General features: G+C 48.7%; 1 protein-coding gene and 1 long non-coding RNA gene across 4 annotated transcripts in view; one reads left to right on the top strand and one right to left on the bottom strand.

Annotated features, from left to right (window-relative positions):
* Window positions 1–2,089: 2,089 nt before the first annotated feature.
* LOC129654076 (uncharacterized) lies at window positions 2,090–5,373 on the bottom strand. Of its 2 annotated transcripts, none has more exons than XR_008715381.1 (3): window positions 5,099–5,373; window positions 4,150–4,420; window positions 2,090–2,234 (listed from the first exon to the last, which is right to left on the bottom strand). It is a non-coding gene; the product is annotated as an uncharacterized LOC129654076 (long non-coding RNA). The 2 variants fall into 2 exon arrangements; XR_008715382.1 differs by lacking the exon at window positions 2,090–2,234 and adding an exon at window positions 2,242–2,546.
* Window positions 5,374–14,514: 9,141 nt separating this feature from the next.
* Window positions 14,515–17,364, top strand: part of VASH2 (vasohibin 2) — a 41,151-nt gene continuing 38,301 nt past the window's right edge. For both annotated transcript variants that reach the window (XM_055583001.1, XM_055583000.1), the window contains exons 1-2: window positions 14,515–14,703; window positions 15,340–15,778. In XM_055583001.1, the coding sequence (XP_055438976.1) occupies window positions 15,503–15,778 (276 nt within the window). In that variant the 5' untranslated portion in view covers window positions 14,515–14,703; window positions 15,340–15,502. The remainder of the gene's footprint in view (window positions 14,704–15,339; window positions 15,779–17,364) is intronic.

Here is a 17,364-nt window from a genome sequence, read left to right as displayed (position 1 = left end):
TAGTTTTTGATCTCCTGGTTTTGGGGGCTGAAAGTGATTCCTAAGGTTAGAATCTTTAAACCTTTCCTTGATCTGCCCAGAGTGGATTCAGCTTTAACCCAGAGTTTCAATCCAGTCCCAAAGCAGTTTCACCCAGGTCCTCCTTCTTGCTCTATATGGGCCTCCCTTTACGACCACATGCCAGTTCTTCAGCTTCTTGGGGAGGTCTCCCGATATGCCTCGGGAGCATCTCTGATCCACACGCCTTCCCCGCTCAGTCCCTTTTTGGCTTTCTTTCCTCCACTCAGCTGCCTTTGACCCACTTATTCTTCTCCAGGCTAAAGTCCTCCCCAAGCACCCCTTGCCCACTGAGCTGTCCCCAGCAGGAAAGACCTGGCAGACAGTGGGTCTTGCCTCCTTTTGCATTTCTCCTCCTTGATGACTCCCCTCTGGCTCTGCAAAGGGAAAACTGGCCCCAGAAAACTGCCTCTGTCCTCCTCCCAGCTGGCACACAGCTAACTTGAGTCATGCCCTTGGAATACACATAATCGGATCTCATTTGTTAAAATAATAAAACAAAACAAAACAAAACCCCAGCAGTGCAAAACACATGCTGATAAAGGCTTTGGTGAAAGATGATACAAAGTAGACTGACTGTTCCTTAATCAGGAGCTCAGTAAACACCCTCTTCCTGGGAGAGCCTCCCAGAGGGTATTCTGGGCAGCCCTGAGAGTTTTTAACCCTCATTAGCTCCAACTAAAAATGGACCCACTGGAATTTTTACAGGTAGCTATTAAGCAGGAGTAGAACTCACAGGGCATTATTATGAACATGGTTACTAATTATGCCTCCCAAGCCGGGGGTGGGGATGGGGTTGGGGGGGGCGCAGCTGGGGGCAGAGGATGCTGTTGGATTCCTGCCTTCCAGGGGGTGAAATCACTGCTCTCTCATCCTTGACAATTTCTCCATCTCCCAGCCAGGCCTCTGGGCTGTCCAGGTCACCCTCTGGTGAACTTGGCCGATAGTTTCTCTTTCAAGAATGTTACAGCCAACCAAGCTATCCGCGCCCCGCAGGTAAGGAGCTCACACACCCATCATTGAGATGTCTGATGATGTTCAGCAAGTGCTGAGCCCAGCAGGGGCTCCACACACAGCTAACTCTTCCTCTGCCAGTTGCTTCCTCCTGCCTGGTCTTATTTAATCCTTCCACAACTCCTGCGAGGTGGCTGTCGTTGAATCAATTTTCAGAAGAGCAAACGGGTTCAAGGTTGCATGGCTCAGCTGAATCTGCACAGTATTCTTTGCACGGGCTGTACCTGGAAACACTTCTGGATCATGATATGGTGATCATTTTCCTGAAGGCAGGGGACTTAGAGACGCCACAGGAACATCTCAAAAGGCAGAGAACCATGGCCAAGGAGAGAGGAAGGAGGAGAAGGGTTAAAAAAAAAAAAATCATCTACTCCAGAGGGGACACTATATATCAGACATGGCCCGTAGCCATGTTTTAATTGGCCTACACACTCTTATATGATGGAATTTGTTGCTGATATTTGAAAAACCAGAGCATTTCCCCCAAAGAGCCAGACTTCCAAGTTGTCTCTTTTACTTTTTTTGGCATGCCAGGTCGTAGTTGCAGCATGCTGGATCTAGTTTCCTGATCAGGGATCGAACCCAGGCCCCCTGCAGGGGCAGGCGGATTCTTAACCACTGGACTACCAGGGAAGTCCCCCAAGCTTGTCCTGAAAAACTGTAATCACTTGGCCAACCATTGGTGGAGGCAGACTAGGGCTTCCCTCCTCTTTAGAGAGGATAGTACTCTCCAGCCTGCCACCGTACCCACTCGGCCAGCGTCACCCATTTCTGTTCCTTGCCTGACACGCTGACAGTTGAGTTTATGGCCCCTGATCTATTTCCACCGACCCCCTTCCTGTAAGAAAAACAGGACCCAGTGAGGTGACAAGATCAAAGGCACACGGGGTGACCTAAGACAACCACTTAGCTTCCCTATGCTACAGTTTCCTCACCTATAAGATGGGAATGTTGATAGTGCTTGTCTTAACGTGGGCTGCTGGAACAACATACCACAGTCTGGATGGCTGAAACAATAGACATTTATTTGCTCAGAGTTCTGGAGTGCGGAAAGTCCATGATCCAGGTGCCAGTAAATTTAGTTTCTGGGGAGAGCTCTCTTCCTGGCTTGAGGCGGTCACCTTCTTGCGATGTCCTCACATGGCCGTTCCTCAGTACATACTCTGCAGGGAAGGGCAGGCTATCTGGTGCCTCTTCTTGTGAGGATACTGACCCTATTGGGTCAGGGCCCCACCCTACGATCTCACTTAACCTTAATCCTTTCCGTAGGGACCCCATCTCCAAATATGGCCACATAGTTAGGGCTTCAGCATACAAATTTGAGGGGGGACACAAGTCTTCCTCAACATCCAAAAAACTAAGATCATGGCTCAGTGACAGATCTTATTTTCTCAGGCTCCAAAATCACTGCAGATGGTGATTGCAGCCAAAAAATTACAAGACGCTTGCTCCTTGGAAGGAAAGCTACGACAAACCTAGACAGTAGATTAAAAAGCAGAGACATCATTTTGCTGACCAAAGTCTGTTTAGTCAAAGCTATGGTTTTCCCAGTAGTCATGTACGGATGTGAGAGTTGGACCATAAAGAAGGCTGAATGCTGAAGAATTGATGCTTTTGAGTTGTGGTGCTGGAGAAGACTCTTGAGAGTCCCTTGGAGCAAGGAGATCAAATCAGTCAATCCTAAAATAAATAAACACTCAATATACATTGGAAGGACTGATGCTGAAGCTGAAGCTCCAATAATTTGGTCACCTGGTTCGAAGAGCCAACTCATTGGAAAGCTTTACACTGATGCTTGGAAAGACTGAAGGCAAAAGGAGAAGGAGGCAACAGAGGATGAGATCATTGGATGGCATCATTGACTCAACGGACATGAATTTGAGCAAACTCTGGGAGAGAGTGAAGGACAGGGAGGCCTGGCGTTTTGCAGTCCATGGCGTCACAAAGAGTCAGACATGACTGAGTGACTGAACAACAACAGTTCAGTCCATCAGTTCAGTTCAGTCGCTCAGTCGTGTCTGACTCTTTGCGACCCCATGAACCGCAGCATGCCAAGCCTCCCTGTCCATCACCAACTCCCGGAGTCCACCCAAACTCATGTCCATTGAGTCGGTAATGCCATCCAACCAGCTCATCCTCTGTCGTCCCCTTCTCCTCCTGCCCTCAATCTTTCTCAGCATCAGGGTCTTTTCCAATGAGTTAACTCTTCGTGTCAGGTGACCAAAGTAATGGAGTTTCAGCTTTAGTATCAGTCCTTCCAATGAACACCCAGGGCTGATCTCCTTTAGAATGGACTGGTTGGATCTCCTTGCAGTCCAAGGGACTCTCAAGAGTCTTCTCCAACACCAGAGTTAACAAGTATCAGTTCTTCGGCACTCAGCTTTCTTTATAGTCCAATTCTCACACCCATACATGACCACTGGAAAAACCATAGCCTTGACTAGATGGACCTTTGTTGACAAAGTAATGTCTCTGCTTTTTAATATGATGTCTAGGTTGGTCATAACTTTCCTTCCAAGGAGTAAGCATCTTTTAATTTCATGGCTGCAATCACCATCTTCAGCCCATAATGGTGCCCATTTCCTAGGGTTGCTGTGTGAGGCTGGACTGAGTCCATGTGGGAAAAGCACTCAGCGTCTGGAGCATCATATGTTCTCAGTAAATGTCAGCAATAACATGTGACAATAACAGTGAGGGCGTAGGCTCCCTCTTTAGCTTTTTGTAGCACTTTCTCTGCCAAGAGAGATGCTTGTCATGGTCTCTCAACTGCTCCCCAGACAATTGTCTTTCACATGGTCGAGGAAAGTGTTAGCATTAAGGAAGGAAGACATGTTGGCACGTGTCTAATGCTGACTCTTTCCTCAGATTAGACACCAGGGAGCCTCCAGGGAGACTGACAACAGGAGACCCCGTGGTCGTCTCCTCTGGGAAAACTGAACACCCCACTGTATAACTGGGCTCACACTCCCTCTTCAGTATTCCCGGGCAGACAGTCAGCCTCTGAATGTGCTTAGCTCGTGGCCCAGATACACAAATGCCTGGCTTTCCTTCTTGTGTAGAGTCCTTGTCCCATCTTACCTGTCTTTCCTTTTCATCTCCGGGTGTGGGACATTCCCTGGAAGGCACCAGGCCTGTGTCCGGGCCCTGGAGATCCAGGTGTACTGGTCAACTCGATATGCTCCACAGTCCACTCTCTGCTCTGCGCTGTGCAGGAGGCTGTCCTTGGTGGACTGGGCTCCCGTCTCTTGCCCTCACCTGCTCCTTCAGGCCTCCGGCAGGTAACAGCTTCTGGGTTCTGCACCATCCCTAATGGTCCCCTTCATCTCCCCTCTGCCTCTGTCAACAAGCCCTTAAAAAAATATCTTTCACTTAAAAACCAGTTTGAGAGTCCCACCTGTCTTCTGCTTGATCCCTGACTCATATAGAATGAACCTGATCTGTACAAAGATTTTCAGGGCATGGTAGAAAGGTTTGAACCCAGAAAAACTGCTCAGTGGCAGGGTGGTGAGTCAGGCACTCATTCTGCTCAAGGATGATTTTCCTGCTCCATTTTCCATGACTATTTCACATACACACCCTGTGGCATTCACCAAACACCTAGAGGTGGCTACCTGCCTCAGATGGGATGCTTCAGGCAGCTAAGATTGGCAGATAGAGTGCCCTTTGTATCACTTGGGTTCCTGGACCTTCAGAAACTCCCCAGGGTAGGTCCTGTATGACCCAGATCATGCATCTCCATAGCAACTGCCTTAGGTCTCATTCATTAGCTGGGGCAGGCCTGGGTCACCGCACTTACCTATTTGTTTGGGAAACAGATGTTATTTTATTAAACTGCTTCTTTTTGTCTTCCTATAGTGCCCAAGAGCCAAAAGGGGCTTCCTCACATAACCCCAGTGTCCCAAGGCATCTGAGCGATGGCTCCTCTTTGCATGAATCTCAGGAAACCCACAGAGACCAAATTCAAGTATTTGCAAGATGGCTGCTGCTAGAGACTGTATTTTATTTACCTGTCTATTTATTTACTTACTTTTAGCTGCACTGGGTCTTCATCGTGGTACACCAGCTTCTCATTGTGGTGGCTTCTTGTTGTGGCTCGCAAGTTCTAGAACACAGGCTTAATTGTTGTGGCATGCAGGCTTAGCTGCTGCGTTGTGGCATGTGGTATCTTCCCGGACTAGGGATCGAGCCCATGTCGCCTTCACTGGCAAGTGGATTCCTCACCACTGGACCACCAAGGAAGTCCCAAGAGACTTGATTTTTGTGTCCGTCCAAAATTCATGTCAAATCCTCAATTCCCAGTGCAATGGTATTAGAAGATGGGACCTTGGGCAGTGATTAGGTCATAAGGGTGGGGCCCTCATGAATGGGATTAGTGTCCTTGTAAAAGAGGCCCTGCGGAGCTCTCATGAATGGGATTAGTGTCCTTGTAAAAGAGGCCCTGCGGAGCTCCCGTGTCCCCTCCACCAGGCGAGGGCACACTGAGAAGCTGGCTGTGCAGGAACCAGGAAGTGGGTCCTCACCAGTGTCTGGGCTCTGCCAGCACCGTGATCTTGGACTTCCCAGCCTCTGGAACAGTGAGAAATCAATGTTTGTTGTTTATAAGTCATGCAGTCTGTGGTCTTTTTGTGAAGGGGCGGGCCCAGGGCCTCTGACTGCACTGTCAGGAGCGACAGGAGGTTTCTTCTCTGAAGGCTGCCATTGTCATTTCACAGCAGACGATCCTCGTCCTCTCTGGGAAACAAAGTAGCTGAAACCCAAGAAAGTCTTAAATTTCTGCTCCCTCTAGTCAAATGTCCTCAGAGCACCTCAGCACCCTAAACCTGGCAGGAAGAACTATTGTCCAGGGCCCACTGCTGCCCATGGGTCATTCAGGCCCCAGAGTGGTCCTCTCCCTGGGGCCTCCCTGGTCTGAGTCACTTTGCTTTCATTTCTCCTCTGTGCTCCCCCTTCTCTGGTGATCCCTCTCCAGGGCTTTGGTTAGAAAAACTAATGAAGCTGAAATTCAAGGGACCTGTCTAGGAGGCAAAAGTTTGAAACATCAGGACAGTAAAACTTTTTGATCATAAGGACATCTGGGTCTTGACTGTGACGACCATTTAAACCCACATTCTTCTTGCTATTAAAAATAAATAATAGAAGAAAAGAGTTGGATTAAGAGAATCTAGGTATAATTTCTAGTTCTGACACTTATTAATTGTATCATCTTACGCAAGCTGCCTAACCTTCTAAACCCCAGTTACCACCTTTGTAAAATGGGAATAATAATACCTGCCTTACAGGCTTAGTATAATAGACAGTTGTTATGTTTTCGGGAGTTAGTGCCCCCCTCACCTTTTAAAAACTTTTCACTTGGAAATAATTTCAAACTCACAGAAAAGTGGCAGGAATAAGAATAGTGCAAACACTGTCTGCATACTCTTTACCATTAACATTTCACTTTAAATCTTTTATTATTTTCTTCTACACACGCACACAGAGTGAGGTATTTTCCTGAACCACTTGGGAGTAAGTTACACATTGAATAGCCCTTTCCCTTAGTATACCTCATATTTTCTTTTTAAAATAAATTATTTATTTCTTTACTTATTTCTTTATTTTTATTAAAAAAATGTTTGCACTTGGTCTTTGTTGCTGCTCTCAGGCTTTCTCCAGTTGTCGTGAGCGGGGTCTACTCTTCGTCACAGTGCCCAGGCTTCTCACTGTGGTGGCTTCTCTCCTTGTGGAGCACAGGCTTCAGGCACACACGCTTCGGTAGTTTCGGTTCACAGGGTTAGTCGCTCTGTGGCATGTGGAATCTTCCTGGACCAGGGGTCGAAGCCACATCCCCTGCATTGGCAGGGGATTTTTATCCACTGTACCACCAGGGAAGTCCCCTACGGTACATTTTTTAAGAAAAGGAATCAGGATATTCTCTCACATCACTATAGTACAATTACTAACTTCCATAAAGCTGACAAAGACACAATACTTTTATCTAATTGAACATCTAGATTCCAGCTTTGTCAATTGAACAGCTAATGTCACTTACACCATGTTTTCCCTCTTAGGTCAGGATCTAGTTTATGATCAGATATCACATTTAGCCATCATGTGTTTTTAGTTTAACTCTTTTTTTTTTTTTTTTTGGCCTTGCCATGTGGCCTGTGGGATGACCACCAGAGAAGTTCCTAGTCTTTCCTTAATCTGGAACATGTCCACAGATTTCCTTTGTCTTTTATTACATTGACAGTTCTAAAAATATAGTTTTTTGAATGGAAGTTCCTTATTTGGGATTGGTATGATGTTTCTTCATAATTAGATTCATGTTAAGGATGCTAGTCAGACTGTTGTATAGGGGATGTCGTGTTCTCTGGATATCACATTTGGAGACACGTGATGTTCGTCAGCCCATAACTGGTGATAATAACTTTGATCACCTGGTCAAGGTGATGTGTTACTCCACTGAATAGTTACCATTCTTCCCCTTGAAACTTACAAGCAATTTGCAGTAAGACACTTAAGATCATGCAGACATCCTGCTCCTCACTGAAATGTCCCCTAGCATGCATTTATGACTCTTGCCTGAAAAAAGTCTACTATGAGGATTGCAAAGTAATGATTTTCTAACTCTGGTATTCCATTCACATTTACATTCTACTGTAAACAAGATTCTTCCTTTCTACACCACTTATTTATGTATTTATTTATAATCAATATAGACTTGTGGACTTCTATTTTTCTACCAGCTATCTAACTGGTAACCCTGGGGAGGGCTGCTGTATTGCAGGCTCAGTATCAGTCTTCACGGTTGGCCACTGTTGAGTTCCCTCGACAATGGCAATAGCTGTGGACCAGATCTGGTTTCAATTTAGAAATGAGGTAAGGGTGTATGATTTTTCACTGTGATGACTGAAGTTAGCCTTCTGCTCATAGTTCTCTGTTCTTTCTAATTATACAAATTAAGTAATACTTTAATTGGCTACTCACCTATCACCCCTGGTAGGGTGACCACGGGTAGCAGTTTGGGATAGTTCTAGTGTACCCATGTAATCATTACTAGCAACCTTTTCACTCTTGAAAGTGGCTCAATTTAGACAATATGTGTGTGTGTGTGTGTGCGTGCTAAGTCACTTCAGTCGTGTCCAACTCTTTGTGACCCCATGGACTGCAGCCCACCAGGCTCCTCTGTCCATGGGATTCTCCAGGCAAGAATACTAGAGTGGGTTGTCATGCCTTCTTCCAGGGAATCTTCTCAACCCAGGGGAACTGTATCTTATGTCTCCTGCATTGGCAGGTGGGTTCTTTACCACTAGAGCCATCTGGGAAGCCCAATTTAGACAACGAATACCCTCCCCTTAGGAACACCATGATTTATTATCCAAACACCAGGGGTTCCTGCAGATAAAGTCACCCTGGTCTTCCTGCCTCCTTGCTGTCCGCTGTGGTAAGTATTCCACCTTGTCCTTTATGATCATGTGCTCCCACCAGGGCTTTGCAGTTCTGTGATTTTTATCATCTCCACTAAAATCATGGAGCTCATTTCCACAGCAGCTTCCCCCGTACCACCAACCTTGAACTATAAGGTCAGTTGTATCATGCTCACACACACACAAAAAATCTTCCTTACTAGCACACTCTTTATTGCTTTAGTGAAGAGTGTGTCCTCTGGGTCAGCCCAGGGAACTAGTCAGGTGGTAGATTCTTGAGCCGTATATAATAAACACTTCTAATAGTCCCTCCTTTCTGAATCTTCTGACCCCTTCCTCAACACTGCACATGGAAATCTGGCTTCTCCACTTTGCTTACTGTAAGCCATTTTTGAGACGAGGCTTCAAAGAGCCACCCCAGCAAACTCTCTGGCAAGCTCCAAGCATCCTTACTAAAATATTAAATCTCGAGTTCTATGTGAATATCCCCAAATTAGTGAATTCTCCCAATTGAGCTTCCTGCTTCACCCCCACCTCCAAATAGAACATCTTCCAGATCCACTCCCACATGCTTCTACAGTTCCTGCCAGTGCACACCAGCCAAGTCCCACAAGATCTGTGGCAAGCATGCTCTTTCTCCCTGGAGCAGGACTTCTTCCAAGTGTGGGCTGTGCGACAGCCTGACTCTGGGTTTTGGCAGAGGCAGTAAGTGGCGGGCCAGGTCTTGAGAAGAAGCCATGAAGAAAGGGACCTTCTTTGGGCAGGAACATTCAGGAGATCAGAAGGGTCAAGAAACTCATCCACCCCTATTCCCCGTCTCAGGGTCCCAGTCTTTCCCTATCAGGGCTCTGCTTTGACGTAGATGCCTATCAAGGCCATGCATTTAGTCTTTTTTTGCAGTTCTGCTACCCTTGTGATCAAACTGGTTCATCCTAAAGGAAATCTACAATGAACATTCATTGGAAAGGCTCATGCTGAAGCTGAAGCTCCAATACTTTGGCCACCTGATGTCAAGAGCTGACTCATTGGAAAAGACGCTGATGCTGGGAAAGACTGAAGGCAATAGGAGAAGAGGGTGACAGAGGATGAGATGGTTAGAGAGCATTACCGACTCAATGGACATGCATTTGAGCAATCTCTGGGAGACAGTGAAGGACAGAGGGGCCTGGTGAGCTGCAGTCCATGGGGCTGCAAAGAGTTGGACATGACTCAGCGACTGAACAGCCACAGCCACTTGTCTTCCCAATGTTTCCCTCTCCATCCAATTCACCCCAATTAAATATGTGAAAGCTGTGATGCTATTGCATATCAAAGCTACTGCCATCTCTCTTGTCACCAGCAAAGGACGCTATTGACTTCATACAGCTAGGAGACACAACCCCAAAATCCATCCTGAGGACTTGCTTTCTAGAACCACTTGTAAAACCCGTTGTCTTAGCTCTGTTTCTCTAGAAAACAGGATCTGAAAGCAGAGATGAAATCTGATTGAGAAGGCAGCAAGAGTGGAAAGGGAAATGAGGTGGGCTAGGAAGAGAAGCAGTGCAGGACGGTCTGTTCTCTTGCAGCTAAGTGCTTCACCACCCTCTGCAAAGAGCCCTGGCAGGTGCTTCAGGAAGTACGTCTGCTCAGCCATGTGGGATGTCTCCAGACAGTGTTAGAAAATCATGACTCAGAACAGTCCATAGGAGGCAGGAAGGAAAGATAATGTATTTGCCTAGCTCCCTCTCATTTCCTCTTTCTATCAGTCAAATGTCCCTCATGGAGGCCGCAGGCTCAGTCACTTCAGTCGTGTCCAACTCTTTGCGACTCCTTGGACTGCAGCCTGCCAGGCTACTCTGTCCATGGGGATCCTCCAGGTAAGAACACTGGAGTGGGTTGCAATTTCCTTCTCCAGGGGAATCTTCTCAACCAAGGGATCGAACCGTGTCTCTTACGTCTCCTGCATTGGCAGGCAGGTTTTTTACCACTAACATCATCTGGGAAGCCCCAAAATGTTCCCCAGAGGGAATTAATTCCCTTATATTCCCCACTGAGGGCTGCTTAAAAGCCACATCCTTCAGTGTGACATTTCATCTGATGCAGAAGTAGTAGACGGCTCAGAGACTCCAGACACGCGGTCAGCCAGCCTGGCTGTACAGCAGCAGCCAAGAGGGACCTGATGGGCAAGCGACTGTCTGTCCCAGATGGCTGAACTGCACAGATTTGGCTGGCTGTGAAGGGGAGCTGTGGAGGCAGGAAAAAAGGCAACATCTAGCCAGTGTGATTAGGCTCATAAGATGCATCTCATACATCCATCAAGAGGCTATTAATATCAACAGGTGGTGGAGCTAGACGCATCATCATCAGGTTAGGGTTTTGCCTTATTTATCTTTGAGACCCTAGCAACTGGCACTTGAAAAGAAGATACCATTTGAACTCAGTTTTTATGGTTCCAAGCCTTCCTACTACATGTCTCTGCTCTGCCAGTTGTTATGCTGGTGAACAAATAGGACTATGCTCTCAGAGGTTGAGCAGCTGGTCATCATGTGTCAAGTTGGCCTTGCCCCACTGTGTGCATATGTGGCTATGTAACTCTTACTAACCACCTGAGCCCTGGCTGCCAAAGGGGAAAAGGAGGCAATAAATTAGCCGTTTGGGATTAACATATATACAGTACTATACATGGGCTTCCCTGGTAGCTCAGCTAGTAAAGAATCCGCCTGCAATGCAGGAGACCCTGGTTTGATTCCTGGGTCAGGAAGATCCTCTGGAGCAGGGATAGGCTACCCAGTCCAGTATTCTTAGGTTTCCTTGATGGTTCAGACAGTAAAGAATCCTCCTGCAATGCAGGAGGCCTGGGTTCGATCCCTAGGTTGGGAAGATCCCCTGGAGGAGGGCATGGCAACCCACTCCAATATTCTTACCTGTAAAATTCTATGGACGGAGAAGACTGGTGGGCTACAGTCCACAGTGTTGCAAAGAGTCAGACATGACTGAGGGACTAAACACAGCACAGTACTATATACAAAAAAGATAACCAACAAGGACCTACCGTATAGCATAAGGAACTATACTCAGTATTTTGTAACAACCTATAAGGCAAAAGAATCTGAAAAAGAATACATATATTATAAATAAAAGAATATATATTATATATAAAAGAATATATATATAGCTTAATCACTGTTCTGTACACCTGAAACTAACACAACATTGTAAATCAACTATACTTCAATTAAAAAATTAAAAACAAACAAACAAAAAAATCCCCCTAAAACCCATAATCTGTCTGGCCAGGGTTCACTTGAGTGTTATATAACACGAAATACACAAAGAAATGGAGAACAGAGTTGGCTGGTCCACACAATGAGTACAATTCTCAGATGCAAAAGGATTCTGAAAAAAGGGCCCTTCTGACTTCCAGTCCTTTCAGTGGGACAGCGCAGCTCACATCAGAAGCTGTCTTACCACCTCTTTGGAAAATTAACCAAATCTCATAGCTGTCTTCTTAGACTGTTTCACTTGACTCCCCACTGCACCCATCCCCTGGGATGGAGGATGGATAGTAGGAATACTGGAGATGAAAAACAAAAGCGTTTCCTTCAACTGTGGGGGAGTCCTGAGGTGCCTAGCCCAGGAAGATGATCGATGACCCTCTCTGGTCCCTAGGATCTTGATCTGGGTGAAGCAGGATCCAGGCCCTGGGTTGACAGGGACCTTGTAGTTGTTTGGATTTGGCCTGAGTGGGGACACTGGAGATTGATGCCAAGGACACTTGCCAGACACTCTGGGATGTTCACTAACAGGTCTGATCACTTGAGCTTAGGGAGCTCCCTTTTCTCCTGAGGGCTTGTGAGGCCATATTCTCTACTCTGCATACAGATCTGCATCCTGAAACCCTAGTCTCCTGGACTTGAAACCCCAGGGGAAGCGACGAGAAAGAGACGGATCTGAAAGAGAGTGAGAAAAGGGAGGAAGGCTGTTTGAGGGGAGAATACAGCTCATTTCTCTGAGGCATGTTTTCTCCTAATCAGGAAATGAAAACCGAGGCAATTATGTATTGAGAGGATAACTCTCTTTCCATTCCCTATTTTTTCCAGGTGTGCTTGTACTTGAATTACTCAGATAATTTCTTGAATGTTATTATTAGGTCCATTTCCTCTATCTGGACCTGAGTTATTCTCACCGTGGAATCTATAAAGTCCTGGGCTCTGTCGGTGATGCTGCAGGACTGGTTAGGAATCCAGGTCTCTACCTCACCTTTCTTCTGAGCCAGGAGCTACACTCCAGCACCCACCCCTCACCACACCCTCCTCTGAAAGCGGAGTTCCAGTTCTACAGGAGCGACTAACCCGTAGCATCCAGAAACAGATCTGTCATCAGTGGTTTTAGACGATTGCTTCTTTTTCCTCTTCATTAAAAAAAATTATCTATTTTAATTGAAGGATAATTGCTTTACTGTGTTGTGTTGGATTCGGCCTTACGTCAACATGAATCAGCCATAAGTATACATGTCCCTTCTCTCTTGAATCTCCCTCCCACCTCCCACCCCATCCCACCCCTCTAGGTTGTCACAGAGCCCAGGTTTGAGTTCCCCGAGTCGTAAATTCCCACTGCCTATCTATTTTACTTACAGCAGTGTATATGTTTCCATGCTACTCTCTCCATTCCCCCCCGCCCCCCGCAATAAGTCGATTCTCTATGTCTGCAGATGACTGCATTTTTAATTTGAGGTTAACCTAGCATTGCTGTCGCAGCTGCTTTAACTCCTCAAAGCTGGCAGGCTGGCCTGGAGTTTAAAGAGAAAGGCTTTACAGCCAAGTTCTGAAGTCTCCATAAGCGAGGAAGTCAGAGGATCACAGAATCTTAGAGCCAGAACAGACCTTGGAGAGTGAGTGATCTGCTCTTCTCAGATAGAGGCCAAGGCACAAAACAGGCAATGGCTTGTCCTGGGTCACACAGCTTAGCCAAGTGATAAACCTGGCCTTAGGGCTAGCCCTCAGGTGAGGACTCTGGTGCTCTTCCCCTCTCACCTTGCTCTTCTTTTTAAAAACAAGATGTCTTTAAGACAAAGGTCTTTCCCTGGAAAGTGTGGGAGGGCCTCCACTTCACCCTGGCTCTGAGGCATCTCTCCCTCCTCTCCTAAATCAATAGCTGTGACAACAATGTGAACCTCGATGACCGCTCCCTCGCATATTATCTTGGGTGTAAAGGGACTTTATTAGTCTCTCTGGACTAATGTCTCACAAGGAAAGATGCTGAAGCTGAAGCTCCAATACTTCGATCACCTGATGCGAAAAGCCGACTCGTTGGAAAAGACCCTGATCTTGGGAAAGACTGAGGCAAAAGGAGAAGGGGACGACAGAGGATGAGATAGTTGGATGGCATCACCGACTCGATGGACATGCGTTTGAGCAAACTCCTGGAGTTGGTGATGGACAGGAAAGCCTGGTGTGCTGCAGTCCACGGGGTCACAAAGAGTCGGACACGATTGAGCGACTGAACAACAATAATGTCAGAGGGTCTATGGCTATGTCACCTAGTGGGTTTTGGGTAATTTGTAATGTGGGGTTAAAAAAAAATGTGTGTGTATGTGTGTGTATATATATATATATGTATGTATTAGCATTGTTCCATGATGTGAACAGCCCTGCCTGAACCACCCATCACCGCCTGGTAGCGGCAGGTGAGTGTATCCAGTGTTCCTCAGGGAATGTGTCTTACCACAAGCCCTCGTCTACCTCGGGGTCACTTCTTGGGTGGCTTCACTCTCAGGGTCACTTCTTGGGTGGCTTTACTTTTCCTCTGCTTCCCACAGTTGCAACCCCCGCAGTACCACGACCCTTGGGGAAACTCGGTCCTAAGTCCCAGGGACCCACGCTCCCGCCCCCGCGGGGGTCCCAGGACACGACAGCGATCGCATTTCGCGCGGCCGCCCCCGCCCCCTCCTCCTCTTCGCTCCCGCCCAGGAGCCTCCGGAGCCAATCAGAGCGCGGCGGAGCCCCGGGTTGTGAGAGTCCCGCGCTCGGGCCCCGCCCCTCTTTGTTGCGGCGGCCAATGGACGCAGTCAGAACATCGGCGGCTGCCCGGGTGACTCGGTTATCTGTCACAGAATAACATTCGAGAATGGGACATGGAATGAGACGACGGCCGCAGCACCCCCAAGCCCAGGCCCAGGCCCAGAAGCAGCCCCCGTCTTCCCCGCCGCCCGGAGAGGCTCCGCAGCCATGAGGCCGACTGTCCGAAGGTAAGGTTCCGGAGCTGCTCTGCGCACTTTCCCGCGCCCCGCTTGCAGCCAGTCCCCCGCCCCGCCCGGGGTGCCCGGCGCTGGAACTCGGGGAAGCAGGCGGGTGGAGCCACTGCCCCTGCAGCCGGGGGCCGGGGGCCGCTCCTAGCGCGCCCGGCTTCGGGAGGGCTTCCTGGAAGAAACGCGGCGGTCTTTGCAAGCCGAGGCTAACGCTTGCACCCTCGCGGCAGCCCCGGGCGCTCACGTGCCGGCACGTTCTGGCTCAGCTCTCGGGCACATTTGGCGACCCAGGAACGTGCGGAGCCTTGCGGGGACCTCCGGTCCCTTCCTGCGGCGTGTTTTTCTTCTTCTTCCATCCCCGTCCACTCCGCAGCCTCCACGCTCCTTGTATTTCCCTCTCATGGTTTAGGTGGGTGTGAAGCTTTGTGGCAATATCCAAGTCGCCTTGCTAGGTAATTGCAGGGTTGGAAGCTGGTGTGCAATTCCCTGGTTGGGGGTGGGCTCTGTCCGCGCGCAGGGCGGAGCGGACAGTGAAGTGGGGATCCAGCAAAGCCCCACTGCCTTGACCACGGCCCCCTCCGTGGTCCCTCTGGGTGTCCACTTACCGTGGTGTGTGCTGTCTCTCACTGATTTCAGGCACGGCCCGTAAGCAGAGCTCCGGCCGCCGCTCCCCCTTGGTGCGTCCTGCCGCAGCGAGAGGCATGGAGAAGGCCGCCCCCGCCGGGCGCTGATCCCCGCGCTGCGCCCGCGAGCACACGCCCCCTGCGCAGCCCTCCGCGTCCCCCGCCCCGGCCCCACCATGACCGGCTCCGCGGCAGACACTCACCGCCGCCCCCACCCCAAAGGCGCCAAAGGCACCCGGTCCCGGAGCAGCCACGCGCGGCCCGTGAGCCTCGCTACCAGCGGGGGCTCGGAGGAGGAGGACAAAGACGGCGGGGTGCTGTTTCACGTTAACAAGAGCGGCTTCCCCATCGACAGCCACACCTGGGAGCGCATGTGGCTGCACGTGGCCAAACTGCACCCCAAGGGGGGAGAGATGGTGGGCGCCATCAGGAACGCCACCTTCTTGGCAAAGGTTAGTAGCTCCGAAGGAGGGGGTGGGCTGGGCAGGGATGGGACCATTTTACCTGGACGTAGCGTAGCGAATAGAGGCAATTTCCACTTTCCTGGTCCTGCTGCAAACTCCCTTCCCCGCCAAATTCTTCCGCCAGCTCCTACCCCCTTTGCTTAATGGAGATGTTTGTCTTGGATGTCTTAGCAATGCGAGAGAAAAGGAAGAGGGGTTACTGTCCTGGGACTGTGTGGTCGACTTGTGCCAAGGTTTCTTTGAATCTGGAGCCAAATTCTGTTATTTACTTACCCTGTGTACATCCTCCTTCAGCGAAAACTGAAGCCACCAGGTAGCACCAGTGTGCCAAGAATGCATAGACTCCCTAGGCATAGTGCCCCTCTCACCCTCTCTGGAGTCTCTTGGTCCTCCTCTGTGTTCCCCTCGAAAATGATGTATTAGACTGTGAATGAATTTACAACCAACCAGTCAGACTTCTCATCGTGAATCATTCCTAGACTTTTTGCCAATTTTTTTTTTTTAAATGACAATGACTTTCACCTCTGAAACTTGCAAAGAGTCAACCCTCTCTTTTCCCAGCTTATCTGGGCTCTGAGAAAAAAGAAAAAAGAGTTTTAACCATGACTTAAAAGGGACTTTCCAGTACCCATGATGAATGAATCTCACAGGATAGAGAAAGAGACTCAGAAATGAAACTGTTTCTACCTTGGAGAGAAGCCAGTGAGCCAGTTGAATTTGGTGGCCAAGGATAATGTTAATAAAATGGAGGGACATGTGCAGGGGTCTCTATGTGAAACATCAGAATGCAAACTCGAGGAGGAATGACGCAGAGCCTGGGGGCTGCAGCATGGCAGATGGTTTTCTGTGTACCCTGGGGACTCTGGTATGGCTGAGAAGATTCCTAGGCAGGTCTAGGAATGCCAGGCCCGAGACCTGGAAACCATCTGGTCGAGTCCCCAACCTGGAGCATCTGGTTACTTGAGCCGCTAAGCCTGCAGGCCAGAAAGCTGTGTGTGCCCTTGGGGAAAGTGGCAGAGCCTCTCAGCTTCCTGTGGCAGTTGGTTACAGTGTTTTATTACCCTGCTGGTCAAGGAGATCTTTCATTTTGCTCAAAGAGAATCTTGCCTGCTTTCGTGTCAGCTGTAATTACCCTTGCTGAGTCCTTCTGGAGGACTCAGAACCTGAAAACAACTCTGGTACTGATGTACAGTTCTGACTTCAGAGTTGGTCCTTACTTAAGTGAGGCTTTCTCATTTAGCACCCTCAGCACCCACCCTGCTTCTAACTGTGACTTCATCCTTCTCCTGACATTGTGGGTGGGGACCCCTTTCTCTATAGGAATCAGAGAATGTCAGCGTTGGTAGAGATTAATCCCTGCCTCTCAGCAAAAACCCTCCCTTTTTTTGAAGACCTCCTGGGAATGGAGGGCTCGCTACCTCACAGGGCAGCTTCCAGGCCTGGCCAGATTTTGCTTACTGGGGAACTCTTAAACTGGGAACAGAAGTCCGTCCCCACCCTTCACCCCCATTTACGTGTCATCAACAGTTCTTCTGGTCAAGAAGCAAAGGGGAGCACGCATGGCCTTCCTATGT

The sequence above is a fragment of the Bubalus kerabau genome, chromosome 5, assembly GCF_029407905.1.
Source record: "Bubalus kerabau isolate K-KA32 ecotype Philippines breed swamp buffalo chromosome 5, PCC_UOA_SB_1v2, whole genome shotgun sequence".
In the NCBI taxonomy this organism is placed as follows: domain Eukaryota; kingdom Metazoa; phylum Chordata; class Mammalia; order Artiodactyla; family Bovidae; genus Bubalus; species Bubalus kerabau.
This window is presented reverse-complemented; position numbering and strand designations above follow the sequence as displayed.